The sequence below is a fragment of the Scylla paramamosain genome, chromosome 24 (genome assembly GCF_035594125.1).
Source record: "Scylla paramamosain isolate STU-SP2022 chromosome 24, ASM3559412v1, whole genome shotgun sequence".
In the NCBI taxonomy this organism is placed as follows: domain Eukaryota; kingdom Metazoa; phylum Arthropoda; class Malacostraca; order Decapoda; family Portunidae; genus Scylla; species Scylla paramamosain.
In genome coordinates, this window is record NC_087174.1 from 4,347,501 (window position 1) to 4,374,398 (window position 26,898).

Consider the following 26,898-nt stretch of genomic DNA (forward strand, 5'->3'; position numbering starts at 1 on the left):
AGACATCCCCTGGAACAAGACCACTCTGGAAACGCGTCCTGGAGTCAAGAGATTTCCGCCTCATCAACTCCCCACCCTCAACAGACTGTCTTTCATCTGTCACTCACCGCTGTAATGTTGCATCTCCTGTCATCTTCTACCGTTATTAGTCTCTTCTTCTAAAGTTCCTAATTACTCGCCTCCTTTCTCTTACACATTCTCACGCCTCATTTTTCTTTTTTAGTTATTCTTTTTGTTTATGTAAGAGAGGCACCGGCCAAAGGCAACTAATTTATATATAAAAAAAAAGTTCAATGAGGTGCCGATCCCAAAAACAGAGTCAAAGGCGATTTAGAATTTTGACTGAAGGTTATGTGTGTGTGTGTGTGTGTGTGTGTGTGTGTATGTGTGTGTGTGTAATTTGCCAAAACTGTGTAATACCGCGTTCTATACAGCACCCGATGAGATACTAGACTCACGCTATGGATATTAATAGACCAAGCAATCAACAGGTGCCAGGAATACACGTGGCAGCATTTTTCACGAAATACTGTTATCATTGTTACCGTAAACTGAACGCGCATTCACACCCAATCAACGTCCCTCGTGGCTCGTGTTATGTAGTGAATGAATCATCTTGCGGGAGGAACCAGAGACAAGAAGCAGCAAACTGACCTGAGGAGGAGCAACAGCGGGCGGCGAGGGTCAGTCCGGGATGGAGCGGCGCACTGCTCTTCCCGCTGGCCGATCTGTAACTAAGCGCCGCCGCCGGGCCAAGAACTTCCCCACTTCACAGCTTGTATACCAACACCGCGGCGCCTCCAGCAGCCTCCCCTCCGCGATAAGCATGAAAGGTTTATGATAAGACGGACATCATGGTGAAAACAGCAGGGTAAAGGAAGGTGGGGAAAAACACGTAAAAAGATAAGTGAAATTTGACACGATACAAAACAACATAAGGGGAAAAGAACAAAAATTAAAAAAGAAAAAAAAATAAGATGAGGACTTGGCATAAATATCTTCCTTTCAGGCGCGACTTGATCACTAACGTTTATTTCTTTTAACGTATCTTCCGGGCCTTGACTTTTGGCAGTGACGGGAGCAGCAGCCAAGGACAACACGGGGGCAGGAACATAAACAACAGCAAATATTCGTCCACCGCCCGTCGCGTCACTCAAAGGCTCCTCCGCTTGCAGCCTCGCCACGCCGCTGTCAGTCTTCCCCTTTGTCTCCTGTTTGTTGGCGTGGAGTGAATCAAGCGTCAGAATGTGAAGGACTAAGACCAATTGCATTTATGTCTCTGTTCCTAGATTTCGATTGCAAAACCTCAAAGAAACATTCAAATTAAGAAATAAAAAGTTGGATAGGTTCGTTCTAGAGGTGTTCTAATACTTCTCTTCTACAACAACTGAGGTCATGGACAGGAAGGAGGGAAAACAAACAGGTAGAGGGTCCCAGAGTTTACCAGCGAAAAGGATGAAAGAGTGAGGATGCTGGTAAACTCTTTCACTAATATTATGAGTGATAGCAGCTGTGGAGACTCGCTCGCAACACCCTGCACTGACAAGCCAATAGATTCAGCATGACGCTTCCTTGTAGACGCCACAGGAATGGACGGCCGGTTGTTTATGAATACACCACCTTGAAGGGAAAAAAAATATCAAGTCTCGCTCAAGTTCATGTCACCGCCGCCCACACGCATGACCACCCGACGCAAGACAAGCTGCAGGTGTGTGTGAGTAGACTCATGTGGGGCTCCTTATAGGGACGTTACGGCCACCACGTGTCCATCATGTCTGTGACGCATCGGGGCAGAGAGGTATCTATGTCTTTTCCACCGGGGCTACGGAGCGCCATCAAAATATCGGTTCGTTTAACATTCTTTTTTTTTTTCTGTAACATTTTTTTTCTCTTCCTATGATCGCATTTTTCCTTGTCCTTCTTTTTGTTTCCCTATGATCAACTTTTTTTTTTATATATATATTAATGTGAGCATTTTTTTTTTATATGCATATAATAGAATCCTAATATTAGTATCAGTATGGTGTGTGTGTGTGTGTGTGTGTATGTGTGTGTGTGTTAAAATTTACTTCGAAGCCGACTTTATTCATTTCATTTTACTTTTTTTTTCGTATGGATATCTAAAACTTAAACTTGTAAAGGTCCATGGTAATTTTTGGTCGTATAACTAGCTCTGCGGTTGTTAGAGTATGTTTTGGACGTAATCTTCCTGAACTACAACTCGCTAATGTGTGATAACGGGTATCATTGTATGGAGGTATCTGCGACCTTCATTTATAATTATAACTCTGTATTTGGTTTGTAGTCAGGAAACATATCTGAATATCTATCCATCTCTCTACCTATCTGTCTACCTTTCTATCTGCCTATCCATCAATCCATATATCAATCTGCCTATCTATGTCTATCCATTTATCTATCTATCTATCTATCTATCCCTCTAAAACCACGTCAAACATACAACCGTTATCGGAAAAGAAAAAAAAAAAAAACACACACATACACGCACATACACACACACAGCAAGGAGAGACAAGGCAAATGCATGTGATTCCTTCCCGACACTTGCGGTTCCCTGGAGACACGCGGGATTCGGCAGCAGAGGACCAGGGCAGCCTCCACCCAACAAGACACTCACTGAATCTTTTCTCATAGCTCCACACTGCACGACACGCACCGGTGGACTGAGTGTGTGAGTGGTTCTCTTTTCTTCATTTTTTTTCGAGACTGAGACAAGCTTTCTTCTTTTTCATTATAAAGGCTGAGTAAAAGCTTGCAATCGAAGGAGAACAGTATGGATAGCACCTCTGCAAATATATTAATAAACGCAAGAGACTGTCCTTTTTTTTGTTTTTTTTAATGCTTTGTTCTCTCATCACGAATATTTTCAAAGGCCACAGAGATGATTAGCCGGGTTTTTAAGAGTGTTTCTCCCGTTAAGAATGTAGAAATCTCGTGAATTTGTTACTAGAACCGGCAAAACACCTTTAAAAATCAGAGAGAGAGAGAGAGAGAGAGAGAGAGAGAGAGAGAGAGAGAGAGAGAGAGAGAGAGAGAGAGAGACACGCATATATACGCAGAGACACATACACGAAGTTTCCTCATGTTTAGACTTGTTTACCCCTTGAAGAACTTTGCTGCTCTCTGCTTATCATTTCCTTCTTTTTCGCCTCTCCTTTTCTTTCTTCTTCTTTTAAAACCTTCCCTTTGTATATGCATTCCCTCCCAGCATAAGACTCAATCTCCCACAAACACTCCCAAACCTCACATTCTATTTCCACACGTGTATTTGCATCCTTTTATCTCCCCCTATCTCTTAACATTCGTATTTTTTTAACTGTTCTGGTGTATCGTTTGGTAAAGAGTGATTTAAATAGTGGAGGATTCTTTTTTTTTTCTTCTTTTTTTGCGGTGTCCTTTTTATTGTCATTGTTACGTATAATTCCTTTCTTCTTCAGCGTTCTTCAAAATTATACGTGGTTTTATCGTTACAGTATATAATTCTCTCTTTATCTTTTCACCTTCAGAGAGAGAGAGAGAGAGAGAGAGAGAGAGAGAGAAAGCTGCCAGGTAACAACACCGAAATCAGAACCTAACAAGCATTCTTCTCCATTTTAGGCACAACACCTTTGTCCTACACACACACACACACACACATACACACACACACAGTTCGTAAATCTAAGCATTATTTTCTTTTTCATCATGTTATCAACTTTTTCCTTCTCACTCTCTAATATCTTTTAACATCCAAAAATATAAATACCTTATTCTTTTGTTTTCTTCTTCCCAAGTTCATTTCCATAATACCCTTTCCCTGTTCGCTTTGTGCCATGCTTATTACCAACTAAAAGTGATGTCTGTACTCTTATTCTCTGCTTACGTTCGTCTTGCCAGTTTCCCGCTGAGGTTCAAAACATAAGAGCATGTGAGGAAAATAACGAAACAGCAAGAAACCAGAAAAGAAAAAAAAAAAACATGAACACACACATAGGTTATCTTTTATTTCACGTAGGAAGGGTTCTGGTCAACGGCAACAAAACAAGATGGAAAAAATGAATAAATAAATAAAATCCACTGAAGATACCAATCCTAAAAGGGAATTGTCAAAAAGAATATCCAAAATTATGAAAAGCGTCTTGAAGTCTCCCTCTTGAAACAGTTTAAATCATACGCAGGTTAAGAGGGGACAAGAGGGAAAACTAAGTGGTATAAGGGTTATAACAAGGAGGATATGAACAAATTTCTCAGGATCAGTAATCAGGATAGAAGTAATAACGAGTTCAATCTACAGAAAAATTTATGTTCAAGAAAGAGATAGGAGGGCATTAGTTCTGAAATAGAGCGAGAGATGAATGGAACGGACTCAGTAATCAGGTTGTTAGTGCTGAGTCGTTAGGGAATTTTAAAAGATTAGACAAATTTATGGATGAGGGCGATAGGTGGAAATAGGTGTTTCATACAGGAACTGCCGCGTGTAGACCCGATGGCTTCTTGCAGCTTCTTGCAGGCAATAGAGTCCGGCAGGGTTCCAGGGTTTATCATTAAGAGGGATGAAGGAGTGGGAATACTTGTTGTAGAAGCATCAGGAGACACCAATGCAGCGTCACAACACTTACTGATAAACACTGTCTATCCCAACACTTCATTCAAGACATTTATTGATGTAAAGTGAGCCTGAATCTGCTTTGACTGTCTTATTATGGGATCGACACCTTCAGTGGGCCTTTTTTATATAGCCTTGTTGCTTTTGGTCTTACTTGTAACATAAACGGGAACGAAGACGAGAACAACAACAACAAACTAACTTGAGTCAGGGTCCACGTCCACGTAAGAAAATAAATAAGATAATGGCAAAAGATAAACAATATTAACATGGCAGCTGTACGAGGAAGCGGGACAGAGACGAAGAAGGGTAGCACGCCTCGGTGACAGCAGGAGGGAGCGGCAGCAGCAGGAACAATAAAAGGCATGAGATAACAGACCTATATTGAGAAACGCAACGCTCTCTCATCACGACTATTTTCCAAGACCACAGAGATGATTAGCCGGGTTCTTGAGAGTGTTTATTCAGTTAATTATATAAAACTCTTGTTAATCTGCCACTAGAACGGTAAAACATCCTTGAAAACACGTATCACTTCAACTACTAAGAGCTTTTTGAAAGTAGTGGAGGTGCGGTGCAGAAGTGGTTCAGAATATGTTTCAAGGTTCATTTTCCTAAACATTTCGTCGTTCTCTCACTTAGCAGGTTCTGGCTGAAGTTATGCTGTGCAAAGGATGTTTTCATGATTCTGGTAGTAGTTTTAATTTTTTTTTTCATATCATTATTGGGAAAACACGCATAAGACCAGGACTAAGTTATCTGGGCTTTCAAAATGGTCTGTGGAGAAAACAAATCGTGTTTTAACAAAAAAATTACATCATTATACTATTAATAGCAAAAAAAAAAAAAAAATCATAAGAACAGGATCAATCAATTAAGTGTGTTTCGATAATGGTCTATGCAGAGAACAAAGCATTAAGAACCACAGGCATAATTATAATAAGGTTTATATATCATTAACATAAAAAAAAAAAAAAACATTCATAAGAACAAGATTAATCAGTTGCGTGGGCTGTAAAAATTATCTATATAGAGAACAAAGCGTTGGAACCACTGGACTCCACCCTATTAGCGCAAACGGAGGCACAAAACTCATGATACAAAACATCATCTGAACTTCGCTAATTGATGATGCGTTTATTTTGCCCCGTTTAGTCTCCCCGATTCTTATCACGTGTAAAACTCTCTGGATGGTTCGCTTTGGGCTTTCACCTGTCTCTACACTATTTCAAGGCGCACCACGGCAAGAGGGAACTTATTTGCATGAGAGGCGATTATCACAGGCACACTTCAACGTTCTTTCCTCGTAATTTAATGTGTTGTCCTGCTTTGTTTCCTCTATATATGTAGATGTGCCTGGGACGAGTGGAGAAGTAGGCGTGTTAATTCTTTCAAATCCAAACAGCATTTTCCGTAACTTACAACTTTTTTTATACACTTATTTAGGGACAAGCATCTCTCTATCTATGGACAAACTTCTGAAACATTTCTGCGCCGCATCTCCACTACTTTCGAAAGACTAGTTGAAGTTACACTGGCTTTTAGAAGTGTTTATATGGTTCCAGTGACAGACTAACAAGATTCGTATATTATTAACAGGAGAAACGCTCTTGAGAAACCGGTTAATCATCTCTATGGCCTTAGAAAACGGTCGTTGTGAGAGAGCAAATCGTTTCAGAATACCGGTTTACAGTATTTTTTTTTTTTAACACAGGCAGGCAATCCCAGACGGGGTGACCCACACAAAACATCACACACATGCGCACATCATTCACTCTCAATCCCATCGGCCCCTGGTGAAAAAGGTGAAATACTAGTGGTGCAGAGAAAAGCTATATTTAGTTAACTTTCCATTCTCTCTTCTGGTGTGTCGATTCGAATACTGTACATCTGTAGTGCTCTGGTTGATTAAGGAGGGTCAGAGAAGTGAGAGTCATGGGGCGTCCAGTCAACCTTCACGTGTGTTGCCATAGATCACCCATCCCATACCAGGAGTTACGTGCCTCGCAACTACCTCACGGCACATCAGGATGACCATGAATGTATTACTCCCCCATCACAACATTGCCAGCCTCTCTCTCTCTCTCTCTCTCTCTCTCTCTCTCTCTCTCTCTCTCTCTCTCTCTCTCTCTCTCTTCTTATCCAACTTCTGCAGATCTATTAAAAAAACATTGATTGGTTTGAAACAGAATTGCATGTAGCGTGTGTGTGTGTGTGTGTGTGTGTGTGTGTGTGTGTGTGTGTGTGTAGAAAGGATAGGGAGAATAGGGACGGTAATTTTAATGTTCCCGGCGTCTTATCTCGGTTGCTGTTAACACTCTTTAGTGGGAGATGCTTGGCCTGTATTCTCCAATGTTTTATTCTCCCACCAGGACTATTTTGAAAGGTTAATGGCATGATTACTCAGGTTCTCGTGGCTGTTTCCCATAAATGATGAAACAACCTTGAAAACTCTGGTAACTTCCGCTCGAGCTTGTTACATTCAAGAGATGAGACGAGGAGAATGTTTCAGAATATGGTTAATGGAATTCTTAGTGTTGTCATGATTCTAGCCAAACAAGACATGCTCACAGTTGCTAGTTCCCACCTTGTACTGCGCCAGTGAACCCTCGGACCGTGTGAGGTATGTTAGGAGACTACACTTAATTTGTGCCAAGAAAGAGAGACTGTATACTGTTTATCATCCTTGCTCTGTACTGACAATACCTGCACCAGCTTCCAGGTATTTGTCACGCATGGTTACACCTAAACTTCACTCGTTAGGACAACCAATATTACGCCTCAAGCTCCCGTGTTTCGCTTAGTTTTCTTCACGCGTATTTCTCGCTGTTTTTTAGTCCAATTCCAATACTTCTATATTCCTGTTTTCATAATTCTTATTGGCCCAAACACCAAAATTTGCATAAACAGCATTCAAAACATCTACCCCTTTAACCGAATGCGGCTGGCGGGCGGTGTATTTCATGCTTCACAAGTTTGCAGACAGATTCGTGATCCAGCAACACGAGAACTCTGAGTCTGATCGAGAAGGTGATTGCATTCATCACTCTGCATTTTCTTGACGTCAACACGAGCAGCAAAACACTTTCATTACAGCCACTGCCACCACCGCGTTCGTCTCCTCACAACGGTCAAGGCGACATCAAGGCAAACACGATATGACATGCTGACGTGATATTGCTCTTGTCATGGTGTTGCACTGTTTTGTGAGGCAATTCCTTCACACTGCAAGCACTGTTCGTTACGGAAGAGAATGTATAATGGTGGTTTCTCCAGACGTTTCAGAACACACACACAGACGCGCGCGCGGCCTTGAACAAACACGTGCATTACCACCACCTTCATAACTTGCATGCATTCCACTTATCAACTTCTCTCTCACGCCATATATTTTCAAAACATTCGAAATAGCATGTGTATATCCAATTAGATCCATAAATATATACATGATGTATTTTTGTTATTCTTGTTTTAGTGTTCTGTTTATTCCCGTCATTCAACTTGACCTTTGATTTATCCATCCCAGAGTTCCTCACCCATTCCCTTTGTAAATTTCCAGGACCTCTTCAGTAATGATCTACAATATAATTCGTCATAATGAAGGCATTTCAGACTCAGGGAAGTGGAGCACCATCACTTATGAATACGGGGTGCAAATAGTCTGAGCGATACATTGATTTACAAAGGGGAGGCGCCGCAACTTCGCTGTCATATGGCGCTGAGTAGAGTGGACAGCTAAACTTGCTGCCAGCTCTACACAAGTCAGGCTACAGGATGGTGTGCCTGAGTGAATGAGTTGTATTGCATTGTTTACGTCCTATATGCTTATCAGCACTTGGACAACAAATCTCACAAATAAATAAGCATTACTTTATTTTCCAAGAACATGGAAACATACATAGACACGAGATGAAACAAATTATACTTTGACAGAAGAAATTCAAGTGAAATTGAAACTTCAAGTGAAGAACTTCAACTAACTAGAGAAACAGAAGCAGCTCACCTATTACTTTTACTGTGATTCCACGGGTTCAGAGGCTGCCAATATCTGAAGACATCTTAGCAAAGCGTATATCTTCCTGCAGCTTGGAGTATTCCTTTAACAAGTCCTGGAACTTTGGATCTAAATGTTTGTAGGCATCCATAGCATGTCTCAGTTTTGCAAGCGACTCCTCAGCTTGTGTTCTTCGCTGCAGCAAATGTCCCTGCAGCAACTTGAGGGCCCGGACAGACTGACTGTTGTAAGTTGCTGTTAAAATTTCCAACTCAAGACACCTGTTAAATGAAAAGTATGTGTAGATAACTTATCATAATTATATTGAATTTTATTTTGTATTGCACCATTATTTATACCACTACAAAGTTAACCAAGTGAACAAGTATGATAACCTGATAACTACTTACCTCAGCTTCAGAAAGTGAGTTTTGAGAGTGACGAGGGAGTTGGCCAAATGATGTGCTGGATAGAGAGAGAGTCGCTGCTTTGACACAAGGCTCTTCAATATCTTGCTGTACTCAAACAGAAGGCCATACACCTTAGGGAGAAAAGTAATGCTATCATTAAAGTATTTCCACAAACATTTCTTCTCCATCTTTACCACCATTGTTTTATCATGTTCAATTTAAATAAATTGGGAGAACAGTGGGAAGACTAAAGATCTGAAGACAGTATGTAGAGGACATAAGAAGGAAGCTTCATATATAAAGTACCACAGTGACAGTCTCAAAGAACTTTACATCATCATTCAAAATTATTTCAAGATGCCATCATGACAAGAAACCCTTACCAATCTCACTAAAGTGCAAAAAGCTTGGACAGTACAAGATTATTGAAAGGTTGTGTGGAGTGATGAGTGAATTCAAGAATGTAAGGAGCAGCACATCATGTCAGAAGAACACCTCAGGTCATGTTCACTCAGGAGACCATGAAGCATCCACATAGATTCAAGGTTTATACATTTAATGGAAAGCAGAGTTGGGCTGGCAGGTGTAGAATAGGAGTAGACAGAGCCTGAGGCTACTTCAGTTCAGGGAGTCTTAATTGACACAAGTGTACAAATAAGGCAAAATCACAATACATACCTTCTGACTGAAGTGGTGTGTCTGAATCACACAATGGGTGAGTTTGTTGCTTTCCTCAGCCAGCCTCTGCTTGGTGTTCTCCAAGTGTTCAACAACCCTGGTACTGTCTTGTGAGTCGCAGCCTTCAAAATCTATCATAAAAATTCAGTGTCTAAGTGTTTTTCCCCTTCATGAAAAGTATGGAAATTATAATTAAAACAGTCACACAGCTTCCTTTTACTTGCACTACTGTAAGCCCCACCTTGTGGCTGATGTTCTCATTAATTCATTACAATCTGTTAATCATTTCAAAAATTAGCAGCTTGCATATTGTAAGAATGAATCAATAATCTTATACATTTTGTACAACAGGAAAATTAATTCACTTTAAAAAATCCTTACCAATGGGATTTAAAAATGAACTTATTTTGATCCATTCCTGCTCAAGAAAAGTTTCCATTGCTGAGCTCAAGTCTTTGATGTAAAGCTCTGGTTTGAGAGCCTTGCAGCGGGCCAGCACATCCTCGGGAGTGATGCCAAACAGTGTGAGCTGAAAGTTAGACAACAAGAACAGTGAAAACAGACAATGCCTGCTGCTATGAGGACAATTTCATGCATTTCTGTTCTTACTAATCAAAATGTAGAGTTTTCCCACCTCCTTGTTGCCTCCACTTTCCTCTTGTGCCTCTGGACTGCTCTGTACCAGCACCAGGTGGTCCTGCAGCTCTGATAAAGTCACAGCCTCCAGCATCTTTCTCATGCCCTGTTTTTTTTTTATGGGATTCACTACTTTATTACACACACAGTTTGAACATTTTAATTTTATATTGAATTTAGTCTAACAAAAGATTAGTAATTTCTTGACTATAATGAAATATGAACTGGTAAAGTTATGTAATGTAATAAAATTCATATTAACACCTCAAAGATTATTTGGCATTTGACTCATACAAACACATTTAAGAAATATATATATAGTATATATACATATATATGCATACAGAACATGTTTTAGGAATGTCTACAGTAACTTATATTCAGTAATTATTTAATTTCTTATTTAATGATTCATTTTCATGTGTGTAAGAATCAGAGCTTACCCTTTCCTTCTTATTCTCCCCATCACACATGTTCAGAAGTACATCCTGGGACACCCGGTGCAGTGTGGCTGCTTCTAGATACTTCACCCTGAAGCAAAATACAGGTGTCTTCATGTAAGTTACTCAAAACAAATAAGAATATATGTTTATGAATACATTAAACAAACCTATTGCAACATGATATACAGCACAACTACTAACATCAGTACCATTCATGTTGCCTTGTTTGCTATCCATAACTGAGAAAAGTTCTTGTCACCCAAAGAAGACTTCAGCGAGAACTGTGAGTGAGGTACAGCATTCTGTAAAGTCTGTCCCATGTACAAATGAAACAAATTCTGAGGTGTTTCATGAGATGCCTGTGGGAATGGCTTGCAAACCCATGTTTTCCTTCCAATGACACACACACACACACACACACACACACACACACACACACACACACCCACCCACATCACTGCTATATAGTCAACTTCATTAGATAAACCACCTCATTGTTTCCTTAGTTTTGTGACCTGCCTCATTCAGAGCAATTACGTGCTACTTTGTCTACAATTTCATCCCTTTCTACCAGGGGCAAACAGAACTAAGAAAGTGAATGATGTATGGTGCTTTGTCTCAGCCACTGCGTGTGGGAATGCTGGCCAGACTGTACAAGCAAAGCACAAAAACCAATCATAGCTAAGTCAATTCAAGCAGCCTCACATGCAGCAGGGATAGCAGAGAACCATCCAATGCACTCACTAACTCCAGGTGCATTAAGGCTGCCATCACATCATGAAAACCGCTAAATTTCAATTAACACTAAGAACACAATGCACAAAATTTGCCACAATGTCTCAGCACTTTCACCACTGCAATGAATCTTTTGCTGAGCAGTGCACAAACCTGGCATGCTTGAGGGTGGCAGAGGCATGCATGAGGCGCGTGTGTGTGCCCCTGAAGACACCTGTTGGGGTGAGGCGGAGGCTCAGGTCCTCCAGGAGGTGACTCAGCTGGGGGTGCTTGGTGACATCTTGATGGGACACATACACAGGCAGGCTCTCACTCACTGAAACAATATCACATAGAAGTAACAACAAACTCTATATCACTGTGAAAATAAATTAATAAATAACCTAACAATACGAGTATAAAATGAGGCCGTATAAATAGTGCTCCCATATGATGTCAGTTCTCTTCAAGTTGGAATAAGTCTCTTTCTTGGTTGTCACATGTATGAATACAAACATGAGCCTGTGTTTTGTTATCTTTTCTTCCCATATTTGATACTTACATTGCTATTGCTTCCACTTATTTTACAAACTGCATAAAAGTACTTAATGGAGGATATAAACCCTTGAGACATTGCCCCCACATGAAACAACACCATGCAATGAGTTACAGCATACAAATTTAACACCTTGGTGATCTATAATGCTTTGATTTTTTTTTCTTTTTACAGTCTTTCATCTTTCCCTCCAGAAATTTGCACAGATAAACTGGAGCCAATGTTTCCAATAGTGGGAAGCAGGTGTGGGACTCTCTAAATACTACCATCTGAAATGTTACACTATAAGAAAAATAATAAGTAGTGAGTATATAAACTGGCAACTACTCAGAGGAAATATTACAAGGTTACTGAACTGCTGAATCTACTCACAGTGATTTGATAAAGCCTCAGCGGACACCACCTCAGAGGAAAGGTGTGCCATCCTGTCCAGCCGTCAGCAGTGAGTAGGCTGGTCACCACTGAAATAAAAGACTCATTACTATAACAGGAATGGCAAAAATAGGTATTAAAGCCAAGAAATGAGACTTTTTTTTTTTCTGGCTTTATATCTGGTTTCCCTAGTTTATTAGGGGCAGGATGATGCCTCTTAATGATGGACTTTGATTTGGCATTTGGGAACTGTCAAGCTGAGTGGATGGCCTTCCTACTCTCAGACCACGCCCAGGATTTGAACCTATACACCTGTGAACTCCTCGGCCCCAAAGCCACTTGGTCTAGTACTGAAATCTTGTTGACCGGTGTACCTGCAGGTCTGCACTTCCCTTATATTCATTTGAAATAATCTCTACCTGTCTATACATGTCAAGAAAGGGTAGTCAACCAGGGTCCTACAGCACCACAGCAGCCACAAGAATATGCTGTGCTAAATGTGTTAACTATTTATGTCTGTCTGTGTGGCTACATAATACAGCGTATCTGAATATCTGAAATTCTGCATGGGGCATTCAGCTTGAGTTTAATATGATTCTGAAGAAGTTATCACCAGAAAGTGTTAATACTTCTAAAAAACATTATGACCAACATGTTCTGAGTTATGTAAGAGGCACCCTTTCTGACCCCTGGCTTTCTTGCCTCCTTGGTTATCACTAAGTAAGTTATATGTGTTTGTCACTGGCTGGGTTTTCATGTGCTCAAAAACATGGACTGCCCCCTCTTACCTGTCTGTCTAATCTGGGAGGACCATCCTGCAAAAACCTTCATAGAGCAGAAGGAAGGAAGAGATGGTGGAAGAGAGGAGGGAAAGGACGGCGAGAGTGTAGACAGGCAAGCATGAGGATGGGCGAGGGAGAGGAATGGGAAGGTGGAGGGAGACAGACACAGAGGACATTAAGAAAGGATGGGAGAGGAAAATATGAGTTGTGGGATTGTGGAAACAGGCAAGCAAACTATCGAGTATAATAAAGGCTCAGGTATTTGTAGATCGAGAGATGATGGAAGAAATGACAAAAGTGAAGTGTAGATGGATACAAACTGACAAACATAATATATAGTAGGGTTAGAAGACTGACACAGCGAAAGAATGAAAGTGAAATAAACAAAAGAAAAAAAAATACTAACCTAGGATGACAAACTCTTCGTCTTCCTTCAGGGACGTGAGACCAACAGAGTACAGAGAGAACACAGGACTGATAAAACAGAAAACTCCGCACGTCAAAGTCCCCGCCAGGAATCAGCTGTTCGCAACTTCGCCGCCAACGGTTCAATTCACTCTCCCCACAATGTCTACTAGGTATCTGTTAAAGAAAAAGGAAAAAATCTAAATACGTGTAATTTTAAATGTGAAATTCATACTTATCATTTTTTTTATGTTTAGATTTGCAACTGTATCGTTTTCCAAAATGTGCGGTGGAAATTTTTCAAAATATTCTAAAATATGGGTTACGCAATAGATATCTAATAGAAAATTTTAAGATTTAAAACAATATTTTCAAATTAAAATCGATAAAAACATTATAGTTGTTACCGAAATATAAGTGTATACAAATCTACATTAACTTTTCTCATGGTATAAATCCACTGCTCCACCCGTATATATTTCCTTCAAGGCTACTATTTGTTTTGATTCCTGCAAACTGAAACAGGGAGGCGGCGCGAGTTTTTGAAGTGCTGGTTGTATTTACACGCCTGCAATACATCTCCCAACCACCAGAAGTGGAGGAGACAACAACATCAAGCGGCTGAGAGCAGAAAGCAGCAGGAGACTCCCAAAACAGCACCACAGGGAGAAAAAACCATGTAAGACAGAGTGCTTGAGTGGTGGATGCTGGGGAGGGAGGGTAGAATAAGACCAAAATACACCATGACTAGAAGGCTCAATAGGAACTTACAACGCAAATAGGACTCTAATTTCGGTGGTCTGGGAATAGTGGGTAGGGAAGGAATGAAAGTGTAAGAGTTAGGGAGGAATAAAGACTAACTGGGGTAGTCTGGGAATAATGGTTAGGGAAGGAATGGAAATATAATAGATAAGGAAGGAATTGAGGCTCCCTTCCATTCCCATCGTGTTGTGATCCGTGGTGGTGAGGGTTAGGAAGCCCACCAGTTAAGAAAATCAATTATTTATCCTCGGAATAACACTTTCTACCTGCCCACCCTACATTATTAAACAGACCAGGTAAGGAACAAGTGACATGCATAGTTAAAGAATGTTACTCTGATCAAGAAATATTTTGTTCCTGTTTTGAAGCTTTACTGTGCTTTTACAGGCCCGATAAAACGAAAAGGGATTTTGTTGCATCGTATGGCTCAGGCTCCTGGAACACCTACAGCCTGGAGGAATATAGTGGACCAGATTTCATAACTGCCGGCACCATCGCCAGGTGAGGGGAGGCTTGGCATCAGTTCCTCGTCTGTGATTCTGTTCCATTTTCAGTCGTTTAGTTTACTTTTGTGCTTAAGCTTGATATATTATTTTTCTGTTTCATGTTGTGTAATATTGATGACATGGCTGGTATTGATTTAATGAGATTCTATTTGAAAATTCATCTTTATACCTTTACTTTATACTGACTTTCACCTCAGGAAGTTTAATGAGTTTTGCTGTGTCGTTCTCATTCTCCATCTCCACCTGGGTAATTCAGCACAACCTGCCTCTCGTCATCATGTCCCTGATCCGCCCAGTCCCAAATCTGTCATTAATAACCTAGAATACATTTTATTATGTACTGGACTGCCTGCATTGTGTTGTATATGCTATTTGAATATGAGGTTTTCAGTGTTTAAGAAAGCATGTACATAGTAAGTGATGTGGATGGCTGTCTTGCTATGCTGTACTCTTTTCCCAACTGACATAACATTATAGTCATATCTGATTCAGCAAGTTGTAGCTGAAAACTGAGGGAATGTTGCAGGGCCATGAGGGTGTTTGAGCGACAGTTCAAGATGAATATGGACGTGGTGTCTGGCTCACAGCTGCTCTTCTGGACCCTTGTCCTGGAGGAGCGCCGTGACACCCCTGCCACTCGGTCACGGGCCAGGTTACGTAGGAAAATTCTAACACAAACTTTCAGAGTATGTGTCTAGTAACATATTTTTGTGGTGCAGGTTACATATTCTACTTAACTTTTCTATGTCATATATTCACATCTTAGAAAAATAAGGCACTTTTATTTCATGCCAGAATAGTTTGTAATTTTAATCATAAACACTTGAAATCATGAAAAATCTTCGAGAGAATAAAACTGCAACAGATTTGCAAAATTTCAGCAAGAGAGTATGATTAGGCTTATTTAAGTGGTTCTTTATCTTGTCAGTTAAAAAGAGCAATAAAAAATCACAAATTTGATTTTTAATGTATAACTTTACTCCTTTCAGTTTGCCATCAGCAGTGATGATAATCTGTTGTTTTGCAACAAAATTATCTCGGCAAACATGCAGAGACAACTTTCCAGAGCCCTCTCTTGTAATGGACTGAAAATTATGAAACTGAGAGGCAGTGACCCAGTCAACCTTTTGATGATGTACAAGCAGTCAAAAAGACAGTCACCAAATGTTTTGAAATTAATGGTAAACATGCAACTCCACACAATATTTTGTGATTTATAAAGGTGCCTCCATAACAAAGTTAGTACCGCATGAATCATATCCTGATAATGCATCATTTCTACTTATTTTATACTGATGATGTGTAACATAACTACATCTTGTTTGCAGCATGAGGAGCACATGTACAGCTTGTTAGAGAAAGTTCAGCACCATGGGCTCATGAATGGTGAAGACCTTACACAGGAGATAACAGAAGCAGAAAGCAGCAAAGTATTTCAGAGCATGGGAAGCCAAAGTGATACAATACCCTGTCTGAGGAGAGTTGACATCTCCATAAGAAACATGCCTCCTCAAGATGTGAGTCAGCACATTGCATGCTGCCTTGGACTTTTTTTTCCAGATAATAGGTCACTTCAGAAATTAATATCACTGTTTATTTTGTATGTACTTTTATCTTTCTCAGTTAATCATGTTTGTTTGTTTGTGCTTTTGCTTTTTACTGCATCTTAACATGTGTTATTGAATAATTAAGTATCCAATCAAATTTTTCTTCCAGGCTTCATCATTACCAAACTTTCGCTGGACTTATATTGAAGCTGAGGTATTTGCCCCATCTGTCTTCCACTTGTACAGAGAGGCTGGGATGTTGAAAATTATAGATAATGCTCCTGAGTGGTTGAAAAAGATAAGAATCAGTGGTAAGACAGAAGCTGAAGCAAGATTTGTATGAATGAAGACTGAGCTTTAAGAAGTGCATGAAAAAAATCTCATTATTCACTTAAAAAAGGCCGTAATACTTTTCCCTTAAATTTTATATCCCCAGTTTTTATATCTCAATATTTTTAAGATAAGTTTTTATGTGAATGTCACTGAAAATAGACTTGCTGGAAAGGAAGTGCTTGAGGACATTAAACTGTGTGAAATATTTTGGTAGAGGGATAAAATAATATGATAATTGTGCAGAAACAGACTACTACAGTATGTTGTCAAGAGCAGAATTAGGAGTGGTCATACAATCTTGTCATTGCTTATATTGAGAACAGTTGTGATAGTCATTATTTCACTTACATAAAATCCTGTACTTTCCATGCAAGAAGTATACATTGTGTCATATGCAGAGAAAACTTCTTGAACTCCTTTCACCTTCTGCCAACTCTCACTTTAGAGTTAGCTGTTCCTGTGCTTTCAAGTTATATAAGTTATCAGTACTGTATGTACTGCACATAAAACAGCTTATATCTCCCACCACACCACTATGCCTTTTGTGCATTCTCTCGCCATGTACATACATACATACACATGATAGCATTACCATTCATGCTACATACAACAAGTGTCCAAATATCATTCCCAGCAATGAGTTTTCCTGTACAGTCAGCATGAAAGTATAGGACACTACTGGCTCCTGCAGCCACAGGGAACTGCAAACAGTGAACAATAAATATGCATAGTGGGCTGTCTGATATGTAAGTCATCTATAGTCTTGAGCTCTCAGAGCATTCCCCTTTCCAAAAATATGTAACAAAATCCTGTATAAATTTACTTTAGAGAAGATTTTTTTTTTTTTATGTATACAAAATACATTTTTATGGTATAATTTTTACATATAGATGTAGAAGTTACCATCTGTGTGTGGTGTTGACAAAGGGAAGTGGCATTAGCATTTTATTTTGTTTGTGTTTGTACATATATTGATATTTAGTATGAGAGTCTTCTATTTTAATATATAAGTATTGATTAGAGTTTTTAGTTCCATAACAAGGAAAGTTCATGAATTTTATCTTGAAGTAGTTGCATTGTTAAAACTAAAATGGTGATAACATTTTCTCCCACCAATGGTTTAGAGTGCTTGCATAACATGCCTGTGACAGATCTTGCTCAAGAGAGGACAAGAACATTCCACTCATTTCCTGAACAGTTATAGTTTATCACCGTTGCAGGAATGAAATGACTACAAGTTTCTGTTATTATTTGAAAACTCACTCCTTGCATAATATAAGACTGAATGTTCTTACAGTGTATGTAACATTCTCATCTTCTCTTACCAAAGTCAGGCTGATGGAGATAAAGCTGTTTTAGAGCCGCCTGGTACATGAGTGTGTCCTTTATTTTGTATTGCTACATGTCTGTGTAGTGTTCTATCCAGATTTGCAAGTTGTACAACTAAGTCTTAAAGATTTACTGGCCATATAACATTCATATATATATATATATATATATATATATATATATATATATATATATATATATATATATATATATATATATATATATATATATATATATATATATATATATATATATATAATCAGATTTGTTTTTGTTCCATAACAATTAAAACAAAGAGGTCAGTTATCCTTAGATAACAAAGCTAAAAATGTATTTTTTACCTAACTTTGAACACATAGCAGTGACCTTGTGATGACAGCCCTGGCCAAAGACATTCTTTGGCCCTTGCCCTCCCATATCCTCTCTCTCTCTCTCTCTCTCTCTCTCTCTCTCTCTCTCTCTGGTAGCAGCTCAAAGTCTGTACAGTTTCAATAATTTATTCTTTGCACACCACAAAAAAAAATTAATTCCATTTCTGACACACCTTCCCAGCACTGTACAAAAATAATATGAAATATTGAAATCTGCAGGAGTGTTTTCATAATGGATACTTTATGTGTAGTAGGTCAACTGTTCAAATGACTTCTTTCATATTGTTGACGTTAATCCAGTTTATATCTAACACAGGAGACCTTGAATTTGACATTACATATTATAGTAATGAAATACTACATTTTAATTTGTATAATAAAATATAAAATAAAATATGAATTTACTTAGGTAAGAAAAACCTTGCAAAAGAAGAACAGGCAATTACAGATTGAAAGTGGCTGAATATTTAGAAAGAATTATCAAAGGTTATATTGATCGAAAAGTGTGAGATGATATATACAACAAACCCTGGGAACTAATTACTGGTGGGGAATGAATATGTTCGCAGGAACAGTATTGACTTATTGAAGGTCACTGATAAGAAGATGAATGCCCAAAAATCACAGTGGCTTTGGTGATCATCTTGGTCTGACTGGTTGTGAAGGGCTCATGAGTCCCTGACGGTGGCCCCTCAGCCCATTTATCATGCTTATCGCGCCCTTACTGTTCCCATGATGCTCACAAGGAAAATAATGGTTCGGCTTCAGTTAATAACACGCTCCAATCTAGTTTATTTAAGTGGTAACGGCATGATAAACTGCTTACTGAAATGTTTGCACTTGCGTGAAAAAAAAAAATAATGATAATAATTAATCTTATTTGTCTAGTGGCGTTGTCTGAAATCAAACGCAAAATGACAAAGAATACACACACAAATGCTAAGGCGTTGCTAATTAGCCTCCAACCTGATCATGCAGCAGCGAAGTTTGGTGCGTGGCGACGGGTGACGGAATATCAAGCACCGTGTAGCCGTGAACCATCATCTGGGTGCCCTGATGTAGAATGCTGCTGTGGTCCAATTGTTCATCCTTTGTTGCAGTGGTGTCCTTAGTCCTGATCACGTAGAGGAGTCATTTACATATCTAGGTTCGGATACTCTCACCCAGAGAAAGGAGGAAGAAACATTAGCGAAGTTAGAAATTTTTGCAAGTAGTATCAAAATAAAAAAAAAATTATTGTGTTGTTTTACTGTATATCAAAGTACATGAAGCTGTTTGAGATGAGCTATACTATCTCGTCTAAAGGAAGAAATATAGATTAGTAAAGGCAAAGATGTTTACGGCAAAACAATTTACAAACTGAAAGAGCGAAACGTGACTAGCTTGATAATATAAAAAAAAAAAAAAATGAGATGAAGTTACAATAGAGTAATTAGAAGCCCCTTGCTCTGCTGGGAGAATAATAACAATAACAAAAGATGCAATGAAACACTAAAAAAAAAAAAAAAATAGAAGTGAAGATGCAATAACAAAAAAAAAAAAAAAGAAAAACGTTAGATAACAATTCTAACCCAATATATCTTTAAATAGGAAAAAAAACACTAAAACAAACAGATCAGTAAGATGATAAAAAAGAAACGAGGTGAAGATACAAGGTTACATTTCTAAAACAAGAACACGAAGTAAGTACCCGCACCATATAAAAAAAAAAAAAAAAGAATAACAATGCAAGTGTCGTGTCAAGAGGGAAGCGTGGTAAGGTTTTAACACTGAGCACTTCCTTCGTCAGACTTCAAGGGCAGCGCAATAACAAGATCAGGAGGGAGGTGCGAGGCCTACTAATCAGTAATCAACCATATACACGCAACATACCGGAGGACGTAACATTGAGTTTATACGAAAAGTCACGTTAGTTGTTGGTATGGTGCTTAAGATTATAGAAGCGTAAATATTTCTTCTTCTTCTTCTTCTTCTTCTTCTTCTTCTTCTTCAGTGGATAGTGGTTTCCTCTTTTCATTCTTTCCTTCCTCTGGTCTTCATTATTTGAGTCTTTTAAGGATCATGATATTAAAATCCTTTGTTCTCTCACAAGGACTGTCTACGAAGGCCAAAAAGATCATTCATTGGATTCTCATGGTTCTTGTTTTCTTTTTCTCACTGATAATGCAGAACAGGGACTAAATCATCACTAGAATTATGGAAACACCGCTGAAGACCTTAATCACTTTTACTATAACCTGTAAAATGATCTGAGCGCTTGATAATACAGTTCGTGATTATCTATTTGTTTGTCTATCTGTCTGTCTGTCCATCTATCTATCTATCCATCTCTCTCTCTATCTATCTATCAATCAATCAATCAATTTTATTTTATCAGCATCACTTCCTCCAGTTCTCATTGAGTTTGGTGTTGAAGAAAGTAACAGAAGAATGAAAATAACACAGATGAATGCCAGTAACAGAAGAATGACAAGATTTAGTGAAGTAACGCTCGCGAACAAGGATAATAATTGCTTGAGAAAAACATGCACGTCCTACTTACTGTGTCTTTTACTTATCTGCGTACGTGTGAAGGTTTTATTACGAGAGTCTAACTTGGTCTACGTGCACACACACACACACACACACACACACACACACACACATACACACACCAGTCAGTTTGAAGTCTTGTGCTAATACTGATAACTTCTCTCTCTCTCTCTCTCTCTCTCTCTCTCTCTCTCTCTCTCTCTCTCTCTCTCTCTCTCTCTCTCTCTCTCTCTTGTGGTCAACGAAATTGTGTCAATAATTTCTTACGACACACAAAATCTAAATCATATGTTTTTTCTTTCTTCTTCTTTATCTTCTTCATCTCATTATTATTGTTATTATTGTTGTTGTTGTTGTTGTTGTTGTTGCTGTTATTGTTATTGTTGTTGTTGTTGTTGTTGTTGTTGTTGTTGTTGTTGTTGTTGTTATTAACGTTAAAATCCATGAGAGGGAATCAAGAGAAAGTTGTACATTAATATAAACCCAAGCGCAATTCCCTCGTGCACTGAACAGTCATGATTAAAAAAAAATAATAATAACAATAAAAAAATAATAATAGAAATAAGTAAAAAAAAAAAAAAAAGAAAAAAGAAAAGAAACGGTAAAATTTGAAACGTTAAAAAAAGGGAGGGAGGAAAACAAAAGAAAGTGGCGTTTTTCTTACACTTACAGTCCCTACGAGAGCACACAGCGTTTCAGAGGGCGGGCATAATACCAAGCAGTTAATTATCTTCACATGCCACATTTCCAGCGCTCTCTCTCTCTCTCTCTCTCTCTCTCTCTCTCTCTCTCTCTCTCTCTCTCTCTCTCTCTCTATCGTGTGTTTTCCATTAGGCCATTTTTTATCTATTTCTTAAGTTCCTGGTGGGGATTTGAACGCTAGCCCCAAGATTCAATTTTCTCAAGACCGTCATTCTATCCACTAGTCCATGGGAATCCTAATTCTGGCCAAGGGCAACAAAAAAGGCTGAAAAAAAGGCCGTTTGACAGTTCTGGTACCCTAAAAGTGTAGTCAAAAAAGATTATCCATAATTTAAGAGCTTTTTGCTGAACTCTTAACTTAAAGCAATTCACGAAGCCATAGACAGGAGGTAGGGATAAAGATGGAGGTGAAAGTGCAGGTTATTGTAAATGGAAATTGTTTTATGCATATTAGGCGTTGTTTTGCCGTGTTGTCGTTAATTTCTAGGTATGATTTACTGGACTAGGTGGCGTTACTCCTTGAGGGTGTCTGTACATTAATATTGCGAGTCATTAGAACCATGCAAGCAGTTACAGTGTATTCCTCTTCATTAGTTCGTGTACTAATTTCTATCTGATTCGTATGCATAAAATTTACCGGATTTGATTGATTTACTTCCTAAGGTGACAACATTTAAAGCTTTAGAACCACTGAAGGTCATGCAAACAGGTGTGCATTCTTCCTCCTTGAGTCCATATTTTAATTTCCCTTCGATTTCCAGACATGAAATTTACTGGACTTGAATTTACTTATTAGGGTGACTGTATTTAAAGTTTTTGAATAACTGGAACCCTTGTAAACAGTTCCAGTACATTCCTTCCAGTCATTCTTATCCGCTAGGTTTCAGGGACAGACCCGACGGCGAGATATCAGTATACGTCTTTGTACGATAATTACAAGGCGTTTAGGGAACTCTCCACCTGGTCCGCCTTGAAGAACTAAGTGTTTTGGGTACGCGTGAGTCTCTGAACCTTTTCCATCCCTGCCTCGCCTTCTTTTTTTTTTTTCTCTCTTTTTTTTTATTCCATCTTGGTGTTGTTGTTGTTGTTGTTGTTGTTCATTACCTTCTTCTTCTTCTTCTACCTTTCCTTCCCCTTTCTCCTCCTCGTCTTCCTCCTATCGCTAGTCCTCCTGTTCTCCTCCTACTAGTCATCCTAATCTTCTTCGCCCGCCTCCTGCCTCTCTTCTGTAAACACCACTATAACCACCCCCATCATTATCACTACAGTTAATACATACCTATAGAGCTTAACGGCCACTATCATTACCAGCACCGCCACCACTACTGCGTCTCCCTCTGTGGTAAACAAAGCCTCTAGCCACTCCCTTCCCCCCGCCACTCCTTCCCCCCCCGCCCTTGTGTTCCTTAGCATACCATCGCCACCAGTCCAAGGGCAGTAAATGGTGACCCTCCTTCCTAAATGGGCAGTGCTGAGAGACTATTTCCATTCTCTCTCTTTCTCTCTCTCTCTCTCTCTCTCTCTCTCTCTCTCTCTCTCTCTCTCTCTCTCTTGTTCTACTTTTCATTAAGATTTTTTTTTTCTCTGTCTTTCTCTCACGTCCTCATTCCTCCTCTTCATCTGCCTCTCACCTCCCCAGCCGTCACCTCGTCTTTCCCTCCCACCCCACACAGGCTACACTCGTACAAGTTTTCCTTCGGCTACCTAATGTTCTACCAGCGTATTATTTTCTGTAGTTTCTCTGCCTCACTCGTAACGCGATAACACGAGGTCACAGCTAATGCTTCCTCACTCCTGCAGAGAAAAATGTTTTACGTGATTCTTTTTTTTCTACTTCTGTTTTTTATCTGCTCAAAAACCTTTAGCCTCGAAGGATTTTTTTTGTTTCATTTTTTTTTCTCCCTCTTTGCAGCTTCGATATAAATAAAGTGTTGTCCGGGAACGAAAAACTGGACTGGTTAAGGAAACTGGTATTGCAGGATGTAGGTTAACGTGCAGTTCGTGGAGGAAATAAAGGTAAACATGAATAAAATGGATTCCCGCCGTCATCACACGATATCACCTGCACTATCGTATCCCAGACTCTCCTGAGGCCTGAATGCTTATGACATGGCACGGCGGGTGACCTTCAGGAGATGCGTCAAGGATTTGCCTCAGCAGTACTTAAACCATAGGACTGGGTGACCACTGCTGCAGCCTACGATTCCCCTCCAGTATCTCGCACGCACGCGTCGGGTAAAGACGTGTGTCGGCCACCACTCATTCGCCTCCATTACTCGCCGTCCTTCTGCCGCCGTGAGCCGTGACCACAGAGTGAAAGTGACGACTACGGACACATCGATCTAGTCTGCAGCACCTCGAGGGACACAGCACCAGCGATGTCGGCGACTTTCAACGTTCTGGTCATCCTTGCGGCGGTGGCGACGCTGTCCTCCGCCCAATTCGGTAAGCATCTTCTTCAATGTGCATGCTGTGTTATCCAGACACCTCGCTACCTGTTACTGGAGGTGTCATCACGGCTTGTCAACTTTCCGCGCACTGGTGTTGTAAGGCGAGGATGACGCGCATCTCGTCAACCATTACAAAGAACCACATCCATCACCCCCACCGTGCGACATTTACTAACACACACACACACACACACCACCTTCCATCTCTTTCTCTTCCCTTCTCCGATCGCGTCCACCTCCCAAGCACGACCTTCACACGTATCCTGGCACCAGCGAGGGATGCATGACCAACATCGGTGCATTGCTTATTCAGATGAACGCCTTTCCTCTCCTGCGTCCGTGCGCGAAACAACAATGAAGCAATGAAGCAGTGAGCGGCTCGCGGTGACTCCTGGTTCTCTTCCCTCCCTTGTGTCGTCACCTGTTGCTCCTTTCCTGCTAACTCCACCCCTTCTTTCTCTCTCTCTCTCTCTCTCTCTCTCTCTGTGTGAGAGAGAGAGAGAGAGAGAGAGAGAGAGAGAGAGAGAGAGAGAGAGAGAGAGAGAGACCCCACGTCACAGCTAGATTGGTCCCTATAACGCATTCCCAGCGAAAGTACTGGTGCATAGACTTGCAAGTCTGGCCGCGCCTTAGATGAGCGGCGTTGAAAGTGAAACCATTGAGAGCGAAAGGTAATCCGCGGCGCCCTCACACCACCTGGAGCTCCCGGGCGGCACTGGCGAGTCGTCGAGGCTGAAGTTACTTGTACGATACTTTCATTGCAATGTAAGATGCTTAGTACACTCGCCGCAAATTATATGTACGATATTTCCAAGCCATTTAGCGTGACTGGCGAGTACGTACAGGACTTTTGTGGCGATGTACTGAGTAAGAATGAGATAAGAACATAAAAAACATACATGAGAACTTAAGAAATAAGGGAAGCTGCAGGAAGCCATCAGGCCTACACGTGGCAGTCCCTGTATGAAATATATCTACCTATTTCCATGTATCATCCCCATCCATAAATCGGTCTAATCTTCTCTTAAAGCTCCCTAATGACTCCCTAATGACTAACAACTTGATTACTGAGTCCGTTCCATTCATCTACTACTCTGCTTGAGAACCAATTCCTTCCTATCTCTTTTTTAAATCTAAATTTTTCAAGCTTGAACCCGTTATTTCTTGTTCTATTCTGGTTACTGATCCTAAGAATTTTGCTTACTTCCCTCTTGTTATAACCCTTACACCACTTAAAGACTTCTATCAGGTCCCCTCTTAACCTACATCTCTCTAAAGAATATAAATTTAACAGCTTCAGTCTCATCTCCTGTATCCTTTTAGTCATTCTCTTTTGTACTGATTCTAATAGTCTTGTACCCTTCCTGTAATATGAGGACCAGAACTGCTCAGCGTGGTCGGAATGAGGTCTGACCAGCGCCAAATGTAATTTTGATATTACTTCGGGACCTCTACTTTTAACACTCTAAAAAATTAATCCTATTATCCGAAATAATATGGACTGCAGGTGTGTGACGGAAAGTGACAGTTAAGTATATAAAATATGTATGTCATATATAAACTGATTTATTATTGCATTGCTTGGTGTGGTCAATAAATTCTTTCTCTGTCTATCTATCTATCTATCTATCTATCTATCTATCTATCTATCTATCTAGGATGTTTGACAAGAGGCCGCAAAGAATAATATTGTTTTTATATCATAGCGCATGAAAACAATCGACGATACTCATAAAAATGTTAGATTGATGATGTTTTAAAGCAATGCAGATAAATTGTTGTTCAGCATTATGTGAAAAGTTGTGTAAGGATGTCAGTAGAATGTGAAGAATGCAATACAAGACTCGTCAACACAAACCGAACAAGATGTATGTATTTCTGTGTGTGTCCTTCGTCTTTTTTATGTTTAAACTATTGGAATCTTCATCTAGTGGCTTCATATTAACCAACACCTGACGCCATTTCTTTTCTTCCCTCTCTATTTCGTCTTAAACTCCGTATTCTCAAGCACCAGCTTTTGTCACTGCTATTTTGAACTTGCTCTCTTTAGGATGGATTATTACCATTTTCAAGAGTGTTTTCATGACTCTACTAATAGTTTCACAAGCATTCAGCATAATCATTAGCTAAAGCACCCTTGGAAACCCATCTTTGTGGCCTCTGAAATTAGCCAGGACGGAAGAACATAAAACACAGCGGTACTTCTTTTTTTTCTCGTCTCGTTGCACTGGTCAGACCGTCAGCGCGGTGCGAAGGAAAGTAACCACGAATCTTCTTAGCGGTGAAAGAAGTCGGTTCATCTTGCGTAACAAACCTTAAAGGGGATTCTGCTCTTTGTGTTGGGTTAGCTAAAGGGTTCACACACTTTCACTGCCTCTCCGGTGACTGCCGTGCCTTCGTGGTGCCTGGTGGAGGGTCGGAGAAGGTGGGTGAATGGGCGGCAAGATTATATAGGGATGTGTTCAGTCAAGCGGTTGGGTGCAAGGTTAAGTCCGAGGGGGCCTTTGCGTGACTGGAATCTTGATGTTCTTGCTATTCCTGTTGCTGACTGTGTGTGTGTGTGTGTGTGTGTGTGTGTGTGTGTGTGCGCCAGTCTTTTCTTTCCTTCTTTCTCGTCATCATCATCACCTTCTTCTTCTTCTTCTTCTTGTTTATCATGTATCAAAGGGTATTTCTGGTCTTTCGAAGTAACTGTACGAGTACACACACACCCACGTAAACACTGAACGAACCGGTCACTGTGAAGCCTGTAACTGTTTGATCTCTCGCA

General features: G+C 39.9%; 4 protein-coding genes across 10 annotated transcripts in view; 2 read left to right on the forward strand and 2 right to left on the reverse strand.

Moving 5' to 3' along the window:
• LOC135112603 (phosphoribosylformylglycinamidine synthase-like) overlaps positions 1–803 on the reverse strand; it is a 54,693-nt gene extending 53,890 nt beyond the window's left edge. For 3 of the 4 annotated variants that reach the window (XM_064027110.1, XM_064027109.1, XM_064027107.1), the window contains exon 1: positions 655–803. The gene's annotated coding sequence lies outside the window, so the exon portion shown is untranslated. The remainder of the gene's footprint in view (positions 1–654) is intronic. The other variant, XM_064027108.1, reaches the window with a different exon arrangement.
• A 195-nt stretch (positions 804–998) lies between these two features.
• Positions 999–26,546, reverse strand: LOC135112608 (uncharacterized). Of its 3 annotated transcripts, XM_064027123.1 has the most exons (12): positions 26,443–26,546; positions 19,411–19,558; positions 13,598–13,773; positions 12,410–12,498; positions 11,656–11,818; positions 10,768–10,855; positions 10,323–10,430; positions 10,070–10,217; positions 9,689–9,819; positions 9,011–9,141; positions 8,610–8,881; positions 999–1,211 (listed from the first exon to the last, which is right to left on the reverse strand). In XM_064027123.1, exons 4-11 carry the CDS (start codon positions 12,459–12,461, stop codon positions 8,638–8,640), a joined length of 1,065 nt encoding a protein of 354 aa, XP_063883193.1. In that variant the 5' UTR covers positions 12,462–12,498; positions 13,598–13,773; positions 19,411–19,558; positions 26,443–26,546; the 3' UTR covers positions 999–1,211; positions 8,610–8,637. The 3 variants fall into 3 exon arrangements, with proteins under 3 accessions (XP_063883193.1, XP_063883192.1, XP_063883194.1); XM_064027122.1 differs by lacking the exon at positions 26,443–26,546 and having other exon boundaries at positions 19,411–19,908; XM_064027124.1 differs by lacking the exons at positions 999–1,211; positions 26,443–26,546 and having other exon boundaries at positions 8,463–8,881; positions 19,411–19,907.
• LOC135112609 (uncharacterized) lies at positions 14,102–18,838 on the forward strand. Of its 2 annotated transcripts, XM_064027125.1 has the most exons (6): positions 14,102–14,275; positions 14,746–14,859; positions 15,391–15,550; positions 15,854–16,045; positions 16,193–16,381; positions 16,581–18,838. In XM_064027125.1, coding segments are annotated over exons 1-6 (831 nt in total). In that variant the 5' UTR covers positions 14,102–14,273; the 3' UTR covers positions 16,755–18,838. The 2 variants fall into 2 exon arrangements, with proteins under 2 accessions (XP_063883195.1, XP_063883196.1); XM_064027126.1 differs by lacking the exon at positions 15,854–16,045.
• Positions 23,861–26,898, forward strand: part of LOC135112610 (protein takeout-like) — a 28,056-nt gene continuing 25,018 nt past the window's right edge. The window contains exon 1 of the mRNA XM_064027127.1: positions 23,861–24,123. Coding sequence (XP_063883197.1) covers positions 24,057–24,123 — 67 coding nt within the window. The 5' untranslated portion in view covers positions 23,861–24,056. The remainder of the gene's footprint in view (positions 24,124–26,898) is intronic.

Bases quoted from the DNA above. Each gene is read 5' to 3' on its own strand.
- LOC135112608 (XM_064027123.1), bottom strand. From the start codon at position 12,461: ATGGCACACCTTTCCTCTGAGGTGGTGTCCGCTGAGGCTTTATCAAAT. The intron at 11,819-12,409 runs GTGAGTAGATTC...ATATTGTTTCAG, and splicing joins TGAGGCTTTATCAAATCACT to TGAGTGAGAGCCTGCCTGTG. The intron at 9,820-10,069 runs GTAAGGATTTTT...TTTTTATGATAG, and splicing joins TTCATTTTTAAATCCCATTG to ATTTTGAAGGCTGCGACTCA.
- LOC135112609 (XM_064027125.1), top strand. The intron at 14,860-15,390 runs GTGAGGGGAGGC...GGAATGTTGCAG, and splicing joins ACTGCCGGCACCATCGCCAG to GGCCATGAGGGTGTTTGAGC. The intron at 16,382-16,580 runs GTGAGTCAGCAC...TTTTTCTTCCAG, and splicing joins GAAACATGCCTCCTCAAGAT to GCTTCATCATTACCAAACTT.